Below are 21161 nucleotides of genomic sequence, written 5' to 3'. Positions count from 1 at the left end.
CTTTAACAACCTTGGGGCATCATCTATCCCAGCTACAGTCACTCTAAGCCTTGCTCTAGCCCTGATCTATTTGATCTTCATTCTCCTGTCTCTTCCTTTCCTTATCTCTCATTTTCTTCCCTGTCCTTCCCTCTCCCCTCTTTCCAGACTCTGCCTTTGGAGTCTAGAAGCTCTGATTTGCTGTATGGCTATGGACAAATAAGTCATTTAATTGCTGAGTCTCAGTTTTCACATCTGAAAAATGGGAATAACAACATCTACTTTATATGATTGTTTTGCGCAGTGGATTATAATGTTCAAGTGCTCTGTAAATACGCAGCGCCTTACAAGCGTTAGTTACTGTCGTCTCTCATCTCTATTCCCTTCCACTCTTCCTCTCCTTAGACTGTGGGACTAGGGAATTCTTCCAAATGAAAGGTTAGGCTTTAACGCCAATAGAAGTGCAGCTTTGCTGGTTGGTCACGCCTTCCACGCCTAAAAGAACCAATCAGAGCGTCCGGAGAGTGGCGCGGCATCTCTCCACTTGGAGGCCCCCTTTTATAGAGCTTGCACTTTTCTCCGTCCTTGCGGGCAGCTTGCTTTCGCCTTGCACCCAAGATTCTCGTCCTTGGAGATGGGGGTCCTTCCCCTTCCTCGTCTCAAGCACCCAAACTTTGGCATCGCTAGAGTTGAATGGCGGGAACCGGAAGTGCGTGCAGCGGCGGCGGGTCCCCGGCGAGTCGGGTCCCAGGCGAATCGCCGGAAGTAGCAATTGCTACGGGAGGTTTCCGCTAGCTTCGCTATGGCGGCGATCCCTCCAGACTCTTGGCAGCCGCCCAACGTGTACTTGGAGACCAGGTGAGGGTCCGGCTTCTGGGCCTGGGCTGGCGGAGGCGACGCGGAGCCCAGGCTTAGCCGCAGGGCTGGGTTCCCGGCGCGCTCCTTCGGGAGGCCGACCTCCTCGTGGAGCCGCGGTCGTGGGGGCGGCCTGAGGGCTGAGTGGGGACCGCCACTGCCCGCGTCCGAGCTCCGCACCGACTCGCGCTGAGACTTTAGCGACAGAGGCCCGATTGCTTTCCTCTCACCCCTCCGTTCATTCATCCTTTCATTCAACTAACGTGTATTGAATCTACAGGTCGGGGACGTAGGATCTGAGGGTCAGAGGTGCATAAAACACAGCCTTGCCTTTAGAAGCTTACAGTAAAGTGAAGGAGACAGATTTGTAAATATTAAGGTTGTAAGTAAAACAGTTGTATAAACAGATTTTAGGAGAACACAGGAAGAAGCACATTTATTCTCTCCTATCAAAGAGTGATAATATTGAGCAGAAACAGCTAGTGCCATGCCCCTGATGTGTAGCATCACATTTAGTTTAATCCTCTTAGCAACTCAGATCATGTAGGTACAATTCCAACTTCTCTCCAGTTTTAGCAGGAGAAATGTCAAAATTTGCAGAGTAAATGGCTTGATTAAACCCATGTAGCTAGTAAGTAGGGGAACCTCATTTGGAGCCTGGTCTGTCTGCCTCACGTGCTAGGTTCTTTAGCCCCATTCATTCCATTGCCTCCTTGGAAGAAGTTAAAAGTGATCTTTCCAAAGTAGGACAAATAACCTTAAGTAACTTCTTACTACTACAGCAGTATAAAATTGAAATTTTGTAGTCTGACCTTCATCCTGACCTTTGCCTACCTCTCTCCCTACATCTGCTGTTCTCACATCAGCAGCCAAGATCCAGCCATCGTCTTTCCATCTTTCTATTCTTGCCCATGCTGCTTTTCCATCAGAGTACAGTTGTCTCAGATGCTGCTCTTGCCCCTTGGCCATTTTCCCCACCTTCTTAATGAGAAAATTCTACTTTTTCTGGCCTCAACTTGAAAGTATGTTATTTCTGAACTCACCTGTTAGTTTTTTAAATTACAACATAAATCAGAATTTAAATCCAAGCAGTTGTAGAAGTGTGTAGAATAAGAAGTGAAAGCCACTCCTCTCTGTAAAAACACCATTAATAGTTTGTTGGATGACGATCCAGATCTTTTTCTCTGTACACATAGGCATCTCTTTTATGTTCTGTTTTTTTATTTTTTATTTTTTTAAAGGAATTTTGCCTTTTTAAAAATTTATTTATTTATTTATGGCTGTGTTGGCTCTTCGTTTCTGTGCGGGGGCTTTCTCTAATTGCGGCAAGTGGGGGCCACTCCTTATCCTGGTGCGCGGGCCTCTCACTATCGCGGCCTCTCTTGCGGAGCACAGGCTCCAGACGCGCAGGCTCAGTAATTGTGGCTCACGAGACTAGTTGCTCCGCGGCATGTGGGATCTTCCAAGACCAGGGCTTGAACCCGCGTCCCCTACATCGGCAGGCGGACTCAACCACTGCGCCACCAGGGAAGCCCTCTTTTATGTTCTATTTTTAAACAATAAGATTGTATGATCATATTATATATATATTTTTTCTGTAATTTGCTTTTCTTTCGCACACTAGTACATGCAGCCTTCTGTAGTATGGATATTTCATATTTTAGTCATTCCCTCTTTGAAGACTTAAATTGCTTCTCATATTTTTTTTTGTTAGGACAAATACTGGCATAAACATCCTTGCACATATTGTATCCTTAAGCATTTTTGTAAGTTTCTCCATAGAATAGAAACTTAGAAGTTGAAATTGCTGTCAAAAGGTATGGGGCTTCCCTGGTGGCGCAGTGGTTGAGAGTCCGCCTGCCGATGCAGGGGACACGGGTTCGTGCCCCGGTCTGGGAAGATCCCACATGCCGCGGAGCGGCTAGGCCCGTGAGCCATGGCTGCTGGGCCTGCGCGTCCAGAGCCTGTGCTCCGCAACGGGAGAGGCCACAGCAGTGAGAAGCCCACGTAATGCAAAAAAAAAAAAAAAAAAAAAAAAAAAAGGTATGCACATTTCAAATTTGTATAGGTATTTTCTGATTGCCATTCCAAAAAGTTATTCCCTGTATTTTACAAATATCCACCAGAATGTTGCTCCCTGAGAGGAAAAGCACTTAGAACTGTATCTTGCACAGAGTAGTTGTTAACCCGTGTTGAATGTTAGGAGTGTGAAGGATGAATAGCAAGTAGAAAGGCTTTTAGAAAGCTATGTTCTAGCACATAGTACATTTATTAATAGAGTGCTTACACTGTGCTTGGCACTGGGTATTCAGGCTATACAGAGTTGACTCAGTTCACACATTCTTGGAGCTTAAAGTCTAGGTGAGTGATGAAATGGAGGGGAAGGCACCTAAGTCTTACTTCTTCCTTTTCCTTAGCACTACTTCAAGGGGAAAAGCACTCATCACATTGGGCAGGTATAAAGCTTTGAAGTAATCAGATTTTGCCTTTGTTGTACCCTTCCTAAATACACACAAACTGTCCCTTTTTTTTCCCCATTAAAATTTTTAATGAATAGGTAGTAATTTACATAGCTCAAAAATACAAAAGCTTAAAAAAGATATTCACTGGGGCCTCCCTGGTGGCGCAGTGGTTGAGAGTCCGCCTGCCGATGCAGGGGATACGGGTTCGTGCCCCGGTCTGGGAGGATCCCATATGCCGCGGAGCGGCTGGGCCCGTGGGCCATGGCCGCTGAGCCTGCGCGTCCGGAGCCTGTGCTCCGCAACGGGAGAGGCCACAGCAGTGAGAGGCCCGCGTACCGCAAAAAAAAAAAAAAAAAAAAAAAAAAAAGATATTCACTGAAAACCTTCCTGTCTCCCATTTACCCACTTTCCACCCCCACCCAGAAACTTATGTATGTATAAATAAATTTGAATTCCCTTTTTTTTTTTTTTTTTTGGCGGTACGCGGGCCTCTCACTGTTGTGGCCTCTCCCGTTGCGGAGCACAGGCTCTGGACGCGCAGGCTCAGTGGCCATGGCTCACAGGCCTAGCCGCTCCATGGCATGTGGGATCCTCCCAGACTGGGGCATGAACCCGTGTCCCCTGCATCGGCAGGCGGACTCTCAACCACTGCGCCACCAGGGAAGCCCGAATTCCCAATTTTTTAATGTCCAACTTAAAAAAAAATGACAAATTAAATGTAAGATTTTTTCTCCTAATTCAGGGGTTGGTTATATTGGTTTACAATGATCAGTGATTTCTTGTATACAAGGTGTTAGAATTTTTAGTTGTCCATGGTTATTTTGCTTAGAAGAAGTTCCAGAAGCCCCTGCATGTTTTACTCAAAGAAGGTATCTGTGTTTATGTTATTTGCATTGTGTTGTTTTCCTTTGCTGAGCATGAAATCTGATATTTATCATAATTTCATGATTTATAAGCTTGAAAAGGAAGAGTCTTGGAGCAGTCCCATAATGTTTCTGTCTGCTGTGACCTTGTTCTTGACTGGAGCTCTACTGTCCTCTCCCCCTGCAGCATGGGGATCATCGTGCTGGAGCTGTACTGGAAGCATGCTCCAAAGACTTGTAAGAACTTTGCTGAATTGGCTCGTCGAGGTTACTACAATGGCACCAAATTCCACAGAATCATCAAAGACTTTATGATCCAGGGAGGTGACCCAACAGGGACAGGTACAGTTAAGTCAACGTTAGTTTCTGAAGCCTCATGCTGTTATAACTGGGTAGAAGGTAGCCAGGGCTCTCTTCCACATACCAGGGACTGGGTTAGTTGATTCTGGTGACTACTCCTGCCCTTGCTAGCACACCCCCTTCCCCAAACACACACAAGTGGAATTGACCAGAAACCAATCTTGACTCCCGGATTTTATAGAGTCTCTCATATATTCCGTGTATTGCTTACTAAGAGCAAATAATGTTTTGCCTGAATTATAGTAATGCATAGAGTAGTCTGGATAATCAGGAGTAAATAAGGACATTTGCAGTGTTTTGAGGAAAAGAAAATAGTGGGTTCTTAGATTGATTCATTCATTTAACAAATACTGAACACCTGCCTTGTGTCATATATTTTTCTGAGCTCTGGGATATGGCTGTGCCTAGAGAAAAAAAAAAAAACAACAACTTCCTGCTCTCAATAAAGCAGGAAAAGGATGTGGGGATGGGATTTTAGTAGAAAGGTCAGGGAAGTCCTGTCTGAAAGATGTGATTGGAACAGAGATCTGAAGGAAGTGAAGGAATGAACCTTGTGTCTGAGAGAAGAACATTCCCATGGAGGGAAGAGTAGACCCAGAGGCTGTGAGGCAGGAGATAGGAGATCATGTAGGACCTTGTAGGGCATAGTAGAGACTTTGGGTTTTATTCTGAATAAGGTGGGAGCCATTAGAAGGTTTTGAGCAAAGGAGTGACATGATCTGACTTATTCTTTAAAAAGATCACTCTGGGAATTCCCTGGCGGTCCAGTGGTTAGGGGTCTGTGCTTCCACTGCAGGGGGCACGGGTTCGATCACTGGTCATCAGGGAACTAAGATCCCACATGCTGTGCGGCACAGCCAAAATAAAAAGATCACTGACTGCTGTTTGGAGAATAGATGATGTGGGGCAAGAGTGAGAGCTGGGAACCAGTTAGAAAGCTGCTGTAGTCATCCAGGCTAGATGTATGTGGTTGGACTAGCCTAATAGTAGAGACAGTGGTGAGAAGTGACTGGATTCAGGTTATGTTTTGATAGAAATGGAGCCAGTGGGATTTGCTGAGGTTGAAAGCTGGGAAGGACAGGCGTGTGAGAGAAAGAGATGGTCAAGGATGACTTCAAGGGTTTTAACTGCAGTTTAGTGAAATGTGAAGGGGGAGAGAGGAGCATGTTTGGAGGGGGAACATCAAAAATTTGGTTTTGGTTCTGGACACACTACGTTTGAAATGCTTGTCAGATCTTCTGGTGGAAATGTTGATTAATGGGAGATGAGTGTGGAGTTCATGGAAAGGTCGAGGATGGAGGTATGAATTTGGGAGTTATCATCGTTTAGTCGGGATTTATTAGTGAAATTGGTAGATGCCAACATTTATAAGTTTCAAGGGCCCTTGCTTCCCAGTCTGCATTTTCTCTCTGCTAATTCCTATTCCTGCTCTTTTGCCTTTAAATAAGCTTGGTTCTCTCTGACAGTTTTTTCTCAGACTTTTTCTTCCTTGTCATTCTCAGTTGTCCTTTATCCTTTATGATGAAGAGGCATTCTATTTTTTCAATATATATGGACACATTTCAAAATATAGAATATAGAGGAAAATAGAAAAAAGAACGAAAAAATCACTCATAAGAGGGAATTTCCTTGTGGTCCAGTGGTTAGGACTCCCTGGTTGGGGAGCTAAGATCCCGTAAGCCGCGCGGCGTGGCCAAAAAAGAAAAGAAAAGAAAAAAGAAACCACTCATAAGTTTAGCTCCTGAAGATTCCTAACCACCATTAGCTATTCCCCCAATGTCCCACCTCTCAGAAATGATGAACGTTAACTTTTGGTGGCCATTATTCTAGACATCTTTCGTTTCAGATACCTAGTTAAAAGGATGGATAACTAGCTAGATGGAAATAATTTCAAGAGAATAGGCTATGTCATGCATGCTATTGTTTTTAAAACAAAAAGTATTTTATTTAATTTTGTATATACTTAACAGAAAAATTGACTTCCTGCTATGAAAGATGAGACAATTAGTACTTAAATTTCTACCCATTCCTATTGTTTAGGAAAAACTTAGTTTTACTTGCTTCCTGTGTTGGGAAAAACTCAGTTCTTCCCTCCTGGGTTTTTCCTTTACTTTTATATGCTCGCACAGAACACTTCACTGACACTTCTGGTCATCAACTGTATGGAATTTTTTCCCCACAATAAGCAGTTCCCTGTGACACCAGCTGTGTTTGATTAATTTGCTAGAGCAGGTCAGAGAACTCAGGGAAACCTAAGTGCTTACTTACATTTACCAGTTTATTAAAGGATATTGTAAGGGATACAGATGAACAGAGATACTTCAGGTGAGGTCTGGGAAGGTTCTGAGAATGGGAAATTCTGTCCCCATGGAGTTGGGGTGCATTACCCTCCCAGGGTGGATGTGTTCGTCTGCTTTGAAACTCTATAAACCGTGTACTATTGGGATTTTATGGAGGCTTCCTCATGTAGGCATGATCAATTAATAGCTCCATTTCTAGCCTTTCTCCCCTCCTTCCCTCTCTGGAGAAGGGGGTGGGGCAGGCACTGAAAATTCCAAGCTTCTAATCATGACTTGGTCTTTCTGGTGACCAGCCCCCATCCAGGATTCTACCCAGAGTCACCTCATTAGAACAAAAGATGGTCCTAGTGCTCTAATCACTTAGGAATTTATAAGGGTTTCAGGAGCCCTGTGTCAGGGATAGGGTCAAAGACCAATATTAGAACAAGAGATGCTCCTAGTGTTCTTACCACTTAGGAATTTACAAGGGTTTTAGAGGCTCTGTGCCAGGAACCAGGGGCAGGTATCTGTATGTCTATATATATATATATACACATATATATATATATGTATATACACACATATATATATATGTATATATGTATATATAGATATATCTTTTTTTCTATTATCTCACACCTGTCCTCCCTCCCTTACTCCCACTCTTTTGTTGTTAGTTTTATTTTTCCTTATCAAAGTTTACAGCATTTTCCATTCTGCACCCGTGAGTCCCTCAGTTACAGTGTGGGTTCTACATTTCAGAGGGTTCAGTGCTCACCACTAGGCTTTTCTATTCACAAGTGGTAGAAGGCAGAATTTATTGTTGAGTGGTTTTTATTGCAAGGGCTGGAGGGTGTTATATTTTCAAACTCAATCATGTTTGAGAATTTCTGCCAGTTATGCTTATAGTTGAAAAAGATCATGACTTGTTTACTATTCTTGGGCCAGACTAATTCTCTCAGATCTTTTTAGACAATTCTGCTCCATTGCCTTCTGGTTTTGAACATGGCTTTGGAGAATACTGAGGCCAGATTTACTCCTTCCTTCAGTTCAGGGAAATTTTTTTATTCATGTTTCTGAATATTTTCTCTGTTACACTTACTGGATTTTCTATTTCAGGAAACTAGTTATTCTTTATTTCATTGCCTTTGCCTTCCATATCTGTCACATTTCTCCTGAGTAAGTGAGGTGATGTTTTTTCTATTTTTTCCTGCATCCACTGAAATAATCTCAGACCTTTACTCTGTGCCTTATTCAGTTTTCAGCCCTGTCTATTTCATTCTTTACTGCTCTAATTTATTTATTAGAGCTGTCTTGGTGTCATTTGGCTCTCAGTCTGTTTCCTCAGCTCTGCACTCTTTTCACCTTATTCTGTTGATTTGTTATCTTGTCTATGAGCTCTTGTTTTCTTGGATTCTTATTTTTGTTGAAGCATCTGTAGCTGAGACAACCATGGAGAAGCCCTTCTTGGATTATATTTTCTCCCTTCTTTCTCTCCTTCCATTTGTTGTGTATGTTTGCATAGTCTCCGTGCCATTTCTTGTTGTCAAATCCACGCTTAATGTCGGAACCTGCATTGACCTTACCTTTTATTTGCTTGGGTACAGTGTAAGTGGATTCTCTTTGTCACTCTCCCTACCTTTGTGGGACCAGTCATCTTCCCCATCCCAAATGCTAGGTTGCTTTCTTTCCATTTTATTCTAGCCTGCTGAGGGTGTGGGAGGGAACACCAGCTCAGCTCGTGCTGAGTGAGCCCCTGTGGGAGGGCTGACTTTGTTCTGTCTTCCCAGACTCCATGCCGGTGGTGTCCCACTACCCCCACCCCAGGCCCTGGGTAGCCCCTGAGTATAGCTATAGCAGAGGAAAAAGAGGCCTCATACCTTTTTTTCGTTTTCAGCTGGGTTTCTATAACAGAAGACATATTAGCGAGAGAAAAGCATACAAATTTATTTAATACAAGTTCTGCATGACATTTCCTTTATAGGGAAATGAAGACCTGAAGAAGGGGTTACCTTGAGCGTTTTTAGGCTAGGTTTGATAAAGAGTGGAAAGTTGTGGGAAAATGTGAGCGGACAAAAGGGGTATGAGTATAAGCTCAGTGTAGTAAACTAGGGGAGACTTAGCAAGGCTTGTTCTTTCAGATTCCTCTTGGGTGTCCCTCTTTCATGAAAGTAGGTATGTTCCTTTCCTCCAAGTATACGGAGGAGACCTCTCACTTGAGAGTCTTATGACCCTTCAGAGGAATGTTAGAAAGTCCTTCCTGCACCTGCTGTTTCTCACATTCCTTCAACTTGAAATACTCATTATGCCTGGGTGCCTTATTTTGGAGTAGTATGTCCTGATCCCTGTCATGGTCCTGTGTTTCTCCACCTAACTAAGGCGGTCGTTGCTATTACCCTGACCTGCCACTCCTGAGTGCCTGTGGTGTGTGGGCTTCTGTCTTCAAGGGCTTCTCCTTAACTTCTTCAGGGTTGTTCACCCACTCCCCTTGTTGGCTTCTCAAAATTGGAGGGTATTTGTGAGAATTCTCTGGGTGACACTCCTCCTTTCCTGATTACTACTTTTCAGGAGTGCAGGCAGAAGGATCTCTTATTTCTTTCCCTGACTGACTCTTTTCAGAATCTTTGGAATAAGTTTGTCTCCCTTTTCTTATTTGGTTGTTGCTGGTGAATTTTTGGCTTTGAAAGAAATTGAATTTTTTGTGTTTGCTTCATCAGTTATTGGGGAAGGCTGAGTCTAATTCTGCTTCAGTCCACTTTCTTTATCTGAAAATGTCCTGTCAACACTTTGTTGTACTTCTTTCCTGTCTTCTTCCTCTTTCTTGTTGTCATGAGATAAAATTTTAATTCATAACACCAGTGAACTGAGAGTTCTTGATTAGTGTACAAGAATTGGAAGTGACTCAGATGTGAGTGCTCTTGTCAGAGCTTCCCTGTATTTCTGTAATTAGTTCGCAATCCTTCATAATGTCACATTTCCATGAGGTGATTTTAATGAAATTGAATCACTCAAAAGATTTCCAAATAATTGCGTCCAGCCTCAAGTATAGTGAGTGGTTGAGCAGGCTTATGGTGGAAGGCAAACAGGAGTTAGGCCCTCCTGGGTCACTAGTATGGACTGCTGGCTGACTAGGTAACATAATTTTTGCTGAACATCTCAGATGACCAGCATGTGGCATTCTGGGCTCTTCAGCAGGTCGATGTAGCTTTTCTATCCCCGATGTATCCTTTTTTTTTTTTTTTTTTTAATTTATTTATTTTTGGCTGCACTGGGTCTTCGTTGCTGCGTGCAGGCTTTTCTAGTTGCGGCGAGCATGGGCTACTCTTCATTGTGGTGTGTGGGTTTCTCATTGTGGCGGCTTCTCTTTTTGTGGAGCACAGGCTCTAGGCGCGAGGGCTTCAGTAGTTGTGGCACATCAGCTCAGTAGTTGTGGCTTGCGGACTCTAGAGCACGGGCTCAGTAGTTGTGGTTCACGGGCTTAGTTGCTCCGTGGCATGTGGGATCTTCCCAGACCAGGGATCAAACCCGTGTCCACTTCATTGGCAGGTGGATTCTTAACCACTGTGCCACCAGGGAAGTCCTCCAGGGTCTTTCTGATACACCTTTGCCAGATGTTTTCTCAATTCAGATGTCTTTGACTTTGACCTCCTGCTTCATTTTAAACCATTTTTCTTCTTTTAAATTTCCTTTATTGTAATAACTCTATGCTGGCTCTTCTCTTAGCCCTCTGAATGTCTTTTCTCTGTTTTCTACTAACTTCTTCTCTTTCTCCTCTCCCTGTAAGACATGGCATCCTATCAAGCTCTTCCTTTCACGTTTCCAGCTCTGCACTTAGCCTCACAGTGCTCACCAGCTGCCGTGATTACAGTGATTAATTACATACTGATTATGCTGTGTGTCACCCTCACTCTGATTTCATCTCGCCTCTTAGTAGCTCCAGGAACACATGAAATTTAACGTGTTGAACAGCAAGCTCTTGTTAATTTTATTCATTTGATGAATATTTGCTAAGAGTCTGTGGGGTATGCTGTACTATTCTAAGGCCTGTGAGGAGTATTTAAGCATTAGAAGCCAAGGCATTTTTCTCTTCCTTGCAGAGTACCCTGCCCTGCCAAGAAGACAGTGTATTCATTATAAGAAACAACTAGAAAGTAATAATATGATAAATATGCAAATGCATGGTGGTATGCTATGGATTATGTATAGAACATTTGTTGGAATAATTCATAATGAGAGAAAAAGTACAGTGGAATGGGGTTAGAATGGGATGGAGTAATATTTTGAGGTGGGCCTCGAAGGAAATGTAGAATTTTAACTTTTGAGGGGACAGGGAAGGGCATTTTATTGATAGATTTAGGAAGAAGAGTGAATACAGAATGGAGGCACAAGTGACACGCATGTAGGGTGTGAAGGAGAACCCACCACCCCAGGTGTCGCATCTCATGCTGGACTGGCTCTGTGACGGGACCCAGCCACCTCTCCACGCCCTGGACAGATGCATAAAATGTGATTTTTAAGACCCCCGAACTGCATGCTTAGGGGAGAGTAAGGGAGGAGCAGTTCAGGGCAGAGTGCACAGAGTAGTAGGAGACAGCATGGGGGTTAAGATCAGGCCAGTTCATGGAGACTCCCAGACGGGAGTTCAGATTTGAATTAGCATCATTTGGGGACCATATGGGACTCTTGATAAGAAAAATGTGTGAGGACATTTAATCCAGCCATGATATACGGCAAGGTAGTGTAGTGTGGGGGTGAACAGAGGGTGGTGGAGCTCACTGGGCTTGGGGTCGAATCTTGGCTTCACACGAACACTTACTAAGTGTTATGTTAGACAACTTATGTGACCTTGCTGAGCCGCCTTATATATAAATGGGGAGTGTGGTTACATGTACCTCATGAAGGTTGTTGTGAGTAGTAAACGAGCAGATGTTTATAAAATGGTTAGCACAGGTTCAATACAAAATAGGAGGTCAAAAAAGTATGGGTGTTTATTATTTATTTTGGTTGTTAATTCATTTAACAAATGTCTGTTGGACTCCAGGCATTATTCTAAGAGCTGGGGATACAATAATGAATAATAAAGCCCTCATGGAACTCTCATTCTGGTGGGAGAGACAGTGAACAAATAAGTACGTAGTACACTGTGAGGTTGTGCATGACAAATGATATGGAAAAAATGATGTACAAGGGGATAGAGCAGGGGTTCTCAGGCTTGGCAGTACTGACATTTTAAGCTGGATAATTCTTTGTGGTGGGGGCCGTCCTGTGTATTGTAGAATGTTTAGCTGCATCCCTGACCTCTACCCCCTAGATGCCAATAGAAGTCCTTGGTGTGACAGCCAAAAACGTCTCCACGCATTGGTCAGTGTCCCCAGGGGGCAGAGTCACCCCTGGTTGAGAACCACTGGGATAGTGAGGGAGGTGCTACTTTGAATAGTGTGATTAGGGAAGACCTCTCTGATAAGAAGGAATTTGAGCAGCGCTCTGGATAAAATAAAGTAATGAACCATGAGAATGTCAGGGACAAGGACAATCCAGAGGGAACGGCAGTCAGAGGTCTTAGAACCAGAATGTGCCCTGCAAGAAACAGCACAGAGGCCACTGGCTGGAGCAGGTGAGTGAGGGGGAGAGTGGCAGGAGGTATCAGAGAACCAGATCATGGAAAGTCTTGTAAGTTGTGATGAAGACTTTGGACTTTGTCTGAAGTGTGATGAAATGTCACTGGAGGATTTTGAGCAGAGGACTGCCATGATGAGACTTGTTTTAAAAGGATCCCCTGACTTCCACATGCAGAATAGACTGGTGTGGAAAGCAGGAGTCAAGGCCAGAAGCAGGGAGATGAATTAGAAACTTTCATTGTTGTCAAAGCTAAAGCTTATAGTTTGCACTATGGTGATAGGGGTTCTGTTGGTTCTGGTCCTCTGGGAAGCACATGCCAAGACAGAGTGAGAAATTCAAGAGATTTAATGGGGTAACACTTGTGAAAGGTAAAGGGGGGAGGGAGCAAGTGTTGGAAGGAGAAGTCTTCACATATCAGTGCAGGTCTAACATCTGTGAAAGGAGAGAGGGAAGTGGAGAAGGAGCCAGTAGAGGAAAATGAAGAGCTGCCAGTAAGGTGGGATTTCAAGAAAGGTGACATCAACTGTCCGATGCTGCTGTTGGATCAGGCAGGGTGAGGCCTGAGGATTGACCAGTGGATTTAATGACAACGTGGTGGTACTGATGACCTTGACAAGAGCAGTTTCAGGGAAGTGGTGAGGGCCAACATCTGAATGGAGAGCGTTCAAGAGGCTGGAGAAGAAGTGGGATGGGGTTTTTCTGGAAATTGATACAGAGAAATGGGGAGATACTTGGAAGATAGTGTTGTCGTCGTTTTTCCAAAATGTGAAATAGTAATACCATGTTTTTATGCTGATAGGAATGATCTATCAGAAAGAAAAACTGATACAGGAGAAGGGAAAATTGTAGCTGCAAAGTTCCTTAAAGGTGAATGGGATTGATTAGTATGTGCTGGTGGGATAGTCATTTGAACAATTTATTTATACAGTGTATTAATAATGGATGAAGCAAGGTAAATGGGTAGAGATGTAGGAAGGAAAGTGGATTTGGTGATGAGAACATGTGAAAGTTCTCTTCCTTTTTCTCAGTGAAATAAGAAGCAAAGTTATCCACAAAGAGCAAGGAGCAGATCGGGAATGGTGGAGGTTTGAAGACAGAGGAACTGGCATAAACTTGGGCAGACTGCCTCCCAAGGTGGACTGTTGGTCACAACCTACAGTCGTCTCTCAAAGAAAATGCTCAGACTATCTCAGTTAAAGGAGGCTCATCATCACTGATACTATTGTGTTTGCTTCATGTTATATACTACATGGTTTCCATGCATTGTCTTATTTAATTCTCATAACAGTCCTATGAGACATAAGTACTACTGCTGTTCCTATTTTTTGGACAAGGAAACTGGGGCTTAGAGAAGGTAAGTATATTGCTTAAGGTTACACAGCTAATAAGTGGTGGATTGGGAACTGAAATCTAGATCTCTCTGACCCCAAAGGCAAGTGAGGAAGAGAGGACTCTATCTTAAGAGCTAAAGCTTCTTGGAGAACTGTAGTATTGTTTGCTGTGTTAGATCTGGTATCTGGCATTTGCCCTGGTAATTCAATAGTAGCTCCACTAGTCAGTTCCCCCTTCCTACTGTTACTAACAAAGTGATTGTATCAATTTAGGATGCTTCTGGCTGCAAGTAACAGAAAACTCAACCACAGAGGCTTAAACAAAGAGAGCTTTTGTTTTTCTCACATAACAAAATGTCTGGAGGTAAGCAGTTGCAGGCACTGGTTCATCTGCTCAGCAGAGTTGTCAGGGACCCAGGCTTGCTGTGTCCTTCCACTCCACCATTCTCAGTGTGTTGCCCTTTGATCTCAAACTTGTCTTATGGTTGCCAGGTGGCTGCTGCTGCTCCTGACATCACCTCTGCTTTCAAAGAAGGAAGATGAGGAAAGAGCTATGGGTGAAAGACAGGAGTGTGTTGTCCTTTTTTAATCAGGAAAGCTATAGCTTTCCTAGAAGCTCTACTCAATGGCTTCTGTTTATGTCAGTAAGTCAGAACTGGGTCATCTGGCTACCCCTAGCTGCAAACGGGACTGGTCCGTACCTGCCTTTTTTGTCTCTGAGGTTGAGGCAGGCCATGGAGAAGGGGTTGGAAATGCTCAGAGGACATCTGCGGTATCTGTTAGAGGCTCTCTTGCTGGAAGAGAGGCTTTGATTGGTTTGGTTAGTTGCCTTCTTGTGTCGAATGCCCCAGGCAGAGCTTTCACGTGGGCCTCCTAATGGCTAACTGGCTGACCTGTGGCTGCTTTAGGGCTGGATATTAATCCGTGATTCCATCAGCTGTGGCATGGGAGTGGTAGGCACAGGTAGCACCAAGTATGGTAATCTTTGTGTAAGAGACCTCTCTCGATGTCTTAGATGCCACTCTAGTTCATCTTGAGAGGTTTCTACAGTCAGTCAGCAGGGGAAGGAAGAAGCACATCAGAGCAGTCTTGGGGATAAGACAGGTTTTTTCGTTTTTGTTTTTTAAAGAAACAGAAAGCACAGATCATAAAGAAAAAGATTGAGGAATTTCAACTGCAAAGAATTCTTTGCATGAGAAGATCCCATTAAAAGAGTGAAAAAAGTAAACTGGAAAAAAGTATTTGCAAAAGCATTAACTGACAAAGAATTAGTATCTAGAATAATCCTACTAATAAAGTATATATAAATTTTAAAATGTGAAACCACTCGGTAGAAATGTGGCTGTTGACAGAGGAGGGAAGCTAAATAGCCAGTAAACAGGAAATTACGCACAGCTTCAGGGAAACGCAGTTTAAAACACCACAAGAGATCTGACACCTTTCAGACTGACAAACATTAGAAAAAGCCTGGCAAAAGGACCTCGAGCAGTAAGGGTAAGAGTGAGAGCACTGTGGGTGGGGTGCACATTGGGGCCACTTCTGGCAAGATAGTTGGGGAAATCTAGTAATGGTGAAATGTTGATACACTGTGAGCCTGCATATCCCCCATGAGGTATAGTCCCTGAGAGCTCCTGCACTTGTGTTTGGGAGACAGTATAAGAATGGTTATTGCAGTGTGGCTTATGATAGCAAAAACATTGGAAAGATCCTAACTATCCATCACCGTGAGAAAAGATTGTGTTGTAATCATTCAGTGGAACGAATGCTACAGAGAGCTGCATGGAACAAAATGGATGAATATCACTTACAGTGGTGACCCAAAAAAAGCTAACTGCAGAAGAATATGTGGAGTCTAATACCATTTATATAAACCTAAAAACATGCAAACAACAGTACATTTGTTTAGGGATGCATACAATATGTAGTAGAAAAGAAAATGCATGGAAATAACAAACTCCTGGTCAGAAAGAGTAGTGGTGACCTGAGAGGAAAATGAGATCCTTCACAGCAGTTGTTAGCTCTTGGGGGAGTGGTGGAATTGGGGTAGGGAAACAGGGTGTGTGTGCCTGGGATCTTCGTCTGGATTGGCCACACTTTATTTCTTGAGGGGAGGCTGCACAGTTGTTTGTTGTATTATTCTTTGTATTGTTTTATGTCTGAAATATTAAATACATTGAATAAATGTTTAAAGGAGAGGGCAGAAGAGTGGAAGAACTTTGAGGGCATAGAGTTTGGAAAACAGGCCTGTGCCTGTCTCCCTTGTATCTGTACTAGAGGAGGCACACAGCACGTTTTTAACCACAGAGCTTCCTGATTTTTGGCTTTATATGTGATCATTGACATCTGTTGCCTGCTGTGCACCGGAGAACTCTTTAATCACTCCCTGTCCATTTCTCCACTATTCCGCATGCCCAAAGGAATGTTTTGATTGGAATTATTTGTCTTTATGACAATTTGCTGCAAACCCTACTGAGTTGAACTAGGTTACGAAAAGATAACATATTATGATTAAATGGTGCCTTCGAGGCCCAAACTACTTGCAGTTGGTCAAACTATGCCTAGTGAGTGAAGTGGGGCTTCCATGCCCTTTCCTCTCATCTCCTTCTGATTGCTTAACCCCCCAGGCTTTATCTGTGACTCTTGACTGGCCTATCCTGTTTGTGGTACCATTCATATGTTCGGTTTCAGTTCCTTGAGAGTGGGGCCCTGAGGTTCGGGCAGTCCTTGGCTTGCAGAGATCACACTTCCAGGGCTCAGCCTGCGGACAGACAGCACACTGCTGAACTTCATCCTCATCATGCTCATTCAAGCCCTGGAGGCAGGGCTTGACCTTAGTTTGTCCCCATAGCCCTCTTTCTCCTCTCTCGTCTTCAGCCCGAGCACTTCTACTAACCAACCCCCCACCCCAAGCTCAAGCAGGAACCTTGACTCTAGTCAGAGGGAACATACTGGTTATATAATTGCTGTTTGGAGGTATACTGGCATGTTGGAATTTTTGGAATGAATTTTTACATAGTTTGGTAGTTCAGTAATTTTCCAGAAGCATGGGTAGCCTGGGCCAGGTGGGAGGTTTCCCCAACTCTAACGTTCACCCCCATTCCTCTTTGCATGAGAACAGCATTTTCTTCCTGAACCGGGGGCTGTGACAGGCTCCCTGTGGTGGAGCATCCTAAAAGACACAGCAAAGGATTTTTTTACCATGGAAACACCTTACCAGGGCCCAGGGGCCTCTGGGGGTGGACATGGTGCTTTAACATGCTACTTTCACAGCAGGCTGTAAAAGGAAGTGAGCTCCTTGCCTCTGGCCTGTTTCCTGGCTGCCAGGCAAGCAGAGTAAGCTGATAAATCTGCTGTTCACTTTGTTTCAGGCTATTTTGTCTTGACTGGTCAACTTGGAGAATCCAAAGTAGTTCAACAAGACATATGGTTGACTAAATAATTGATTAAGAAAGCTGTCTCCTATTAGGACATTTTTCCCTATGGAAAAATCTTATTTAACATATCATTTTTCTCTAACAACAAAACCTGGGTGCCCAGAACAGCAAGGGTATGGACTCTTGTGGATATATAAATAACCTGTGATGTTGCTAGCAAATCATTCCCAATGCCATGTTTCTTCATATTCTCCTTACAGCATACCGCTTCTCCTCCCAATGAATTCTCCCTACTGTAACATTATTCTTTTCTGCCACGTTGCCACTCAGCACTGTCCTTGTTTCTCCTTAAGCTAGTTATCTCTGACTTAAATGAATTTTATTTTCCTTCATCTAGTTTAAGGATGACAAATAGGTTTCAATTCTTATGCCATCTCTGATCCATTAAAAATGGCTGCCTGGATTTCTGGGTTGGTGAGGATTCAGAGGCCAGTCTAAGCTCAGCAGGGAAGAATGCTGATTGATTAGCAATGTCTGTGATGGGCATAGGGTTAGGGCTTGGAGCACTCCTGTCTAAAGTACCCATAAAAATGTAAAAAATTAGGAAACCTCTTAACACATCAAACCACGAATGGTGGTTATTTGTAGATGGTTAGATCACAGGGGACTTTAATGTTCCTTTGATAATGATCTATGTTTTCTACATTTTGACAGTGAAAATGTATTACTTTCATAAGCAGGAAAAAAGCACTCAGTGTTATTTTGAAAAGAAACGTCTTACCTAAATGAAACCAGTGATTTGAATGTGCTGTGCCAATGCTTGATTCTTCTGCTGGGCTGTGTATTTGCAGTGTACTTAGCACAGTGCTAGGCATGCTTACTGATTTTCCTTGCCTGTACTCCAAAAGTCATTTAATCCTGGACCGTAGTTCTTGGTGTGAGGTAGAATGTGGGCTGATTGGTTTCCTGTCTTCTAACTGGCAGGTCGAGGTGGTGCGTCTATCTATGGCAAGCAGTTTGAAGATGAACTTCATCCAGACTTGAAATTCACAGGTAGGTATATGACCTGTCTGGACTGGGTAGGAAGAAGGAGTGGATTTTAAAAGGTCACTCTTTTGGCTGTGATTCAAGGTGAATGCCTGACACCATGGCCTGGTGCCATGTAGCTGCCCAGCTGCAGAGCCACAAAGAGCTCTGGTGGATTACAGAAAGCGGCCTCAAGAGTCCTGAGCGATTCAGAGTGCCGATCTGAGTGATCTTGATTCCAACTGCTTGTTGGATGTTGCTGTTATAAGCTTCCTCAAAGAAGCAGGAGACCTTCCTGAATTTTTGAGGGGAATTGAGAACATGGTCCAGAGCTTAGCAGGGATCATGATGTATAGAGGCTAGGGAGTAGGTGAAGACAAGGAAGATGAGGCCATCGGGTAGTGCAGTTGTTAGCCCTTGTGCAAGGGCAGAGAGCCTGCCCTGAGGGGAAGGTTGTCTGGTCGGGTGGTTGGTCTGGCTTCTTTTTATCCCTAGGCTGGTGTTGCAGATCCAGGCTGGAGCTATGGGGGTTATTCATACTCTTTCCTCTCTTCCTGTTTTCCCACCAGGGGCTGGAATTCTCGCAATGGCCAATGCCGGGCCAGACACCAACGGCAGCCAGTTCTTTGTGACCCTGGCTCCCACCCAGTGGCTTGACGGCAAACACACCATTTTTGGCCGTGTGTGCCAGGGTATAGGAATGGTGAATCGAGTAGGAATGGTGGAAACAAACTCCCAGGACCGTCCTGTGGACGATGTGAAGATTGTTAAGGCATACCCTTCTGGGTAGACTTGCTGCACTCTTGGGCACACCCAGGTCTTCTGAGATGGCCCCAGTGAACCAGTTTCCAGATGACCTAGAATGACACGTAACTCTAAACTGCGTTTTGGTCTTGCAAATCTGAGTCGCTGAGGAGGCCTGGGGTCTTGGGTGAGTTAGAGATGGAAGTATATTTTAATAGGATGCTTCTTTTCTCTTCCCCAGTGCCTGTGTTGACAGAGCATTTGCAGAAATGCCCATGCGTGATTGTTCACAGGTTACTGCTCACTGCAGATGACCCATACTGCTCCTTCTTGTGTGTATCTGCTCTATACACTTGCAATGAAATGAAGCCAACTCTGTCATTTTACAGTGCCTAACCACCTTCTTCTTGCAGAAATTTATATTCTGGGCTACACTGCAGTCTTTGGTGGCTGACACCATAGAATTCAAAACCAAGTAGTGTCTATCAGCCTTCTTAACTGTGTGCACCCCCTATTTCAGTCTCTTGCTTTTGTTCTTCCAGGGATTGTATGCATCTCTATGTATATTTTCCCTCTCAAAACCAGAACATCAACACTGCTGTTTCCGACACTTAGACATCCCACGCAAAGCCACATTGAATTTTTGCCAAGTGAAAAATGCATCCAACAATCAAGTTTCTAAGAATGTGTCAAGTGGGGAATGATAATGTGTAATAATCAAGAAATTAATTTATTAAAAAGAAGCAGAAGCATTGACCATTTTTTCCCCAGGAAGGAGTAGAAATCTATAGTGAGCATACGGAAAGACTATGAATTCTCCTTAAAAAGCAGTATCCTCATAAAGGAGAAGCACCGCTTAAGTTTTTTAACCTAAGACTTTAGAGAAACTAGATAAGAGATTTTATATATTTTTTTTTAATCTTTCTGATTTTTTTAGGGAGGGGGCGGTGAGACAAAGGAAGTTAATACCTATGGAATACATAGAACTTCCAAAATAAAATGCCATTGATGGTTGAAATCACTGCTGTAGTTTGATTTTAAATATTGTATGAGGTTCTAACAGCCATTTGGACCTCTGAACCCTTTCAAGTAGTATTGCAGGACTGATATTCAAGTTTTCATATCATTTTAGGTTTTTGGATCTCTAGTAGACTTCTCCCATCCAAGAGTAGGTTTGACTTTAAAAAAGCAGTACCAAAGAAAGAAGTAAGTGATGTTGATTAGCATGTCTGAGTGAGGGGGAATCCCCTGTAGATTAACCAAGTGGATGTGCTGAGAGACCTGAACCATTTCATTCCCTGAACTTGGAAGAGATACACCTGCATGTCATCACAGGCCCAGAGGCAAAATGTGTTGTGGTGTTTGTTTTCTTAAATGGGTAGTTTCTTGATTGAAAAGGGGATTATAGCTTAACTATTCATCCTTATCACTCTACATATTTTGGAAATGGTGATTTACTTTATGGAATGGCCAAACAAGGTTCTGTTCCCCAAGCCTTCCCCATGTTCAGCCTCTTTCTCCATCTTTCTGTCTCTTTTCTCTCAAAAACAAAAAAGCAAAACTCATCAACAAACTATGTAAATGACTTTGTAACCTCCCAGAGATGGTTTTGGGGTATAGAGTACTATTCTGGGAAAATAGAAATACATTTCTTTCAGCCTGGACTGGGTGGACATAATTAGACCCACCTCTAGGAGCAAGGAATAAGACACTCAACCACTGACCTTCCAGAATTATAATCCTGAAAATCCCTGCTTTCACCCAGGTCATGAGAGTGGTGGAAACATATTATCGCTGCTTTGAGAAGTAAAGAAGGTTGTGATTACACTGGGAAGAGAGCTACACAGGCACAGTTCCTTGTTTCTGGATAAGTATACCAAATGTATGCCGAGGTGATCACACATGCAACATATGCCAGTTTTCATAAAGGATGTGACCTCAAAGAGTAAAACTTGAACTGTTTCAGTTTCCAGTGATTCTGCTAGTTAGCCAGAGATGTAGAAATTCCTGACTCTGTGTAAAGGGAGCTTGTGTAAAAGGAATCCTGGTTGATCCCTTTGTCATACGAGTGTCCACACCCTCTCTGGAAAAGTACAGTTACGACAAGTCTTGTGGAAGTGGGGTGTGCTAGGGCACAGATAGCTCATTTCAGTCACAGCTTAAATAGATCAAGGTGAAGGTAGGTTATGCAGAGAATGCAGGATGAGTTTGTAACTTAGATGGAGATTAATGAAGATAGGTTGTGGGACTGTGAGATCTAATCAAGGGA

General features: G+C 43.4%; 1 protein-coding gene across 1 annotated transcript; it reads left to right on the top strand.

The window, feature by feature from the left end:
* Positions 1-781: 781 nt before the first annotated feature.
* On the top strand, positions 782-19260 carry PPIL1 (peptidylprolyl isomerase like 1; the record flags this gene model as incomplete). Its single annotated transcript, XM_079713394.1, has 4 exons — positions 782-837; positions 4347-4501; positions 18107-18175; positions 18718-19260. The coding sequence occupies 4 exons, from the start codon at positions 782-784 to the stop codon at positions 18936-18938; spliced, it is 501 nt and encodes a 166-aa protein (XP_079569520.1). The 3' UTR covers positions 18939-19260.
* Between the last annotated feature and the right edge of the window lie 1901 nt (positions 19261-21161).

Source organism: Hyperoodon ampullatus (assembly GCF_949752795.1).
Source record: "Hyperoodon ampullatus genome assembly, chromosome: 10".
Classification (NCBI taxonomy): domain Eukaryota; kingdom Metazoa; phylum Chordata; class Mammalia; order Artiodactyla; family Ziphiidae; genus Hyperoodon; species Hyperoodon ampullatus.
The sequence above is the reverse complement of the archived record's forward strand: the minus strand, read 5'-3'. Positions and strand labels throughout refer to the sequence as shown.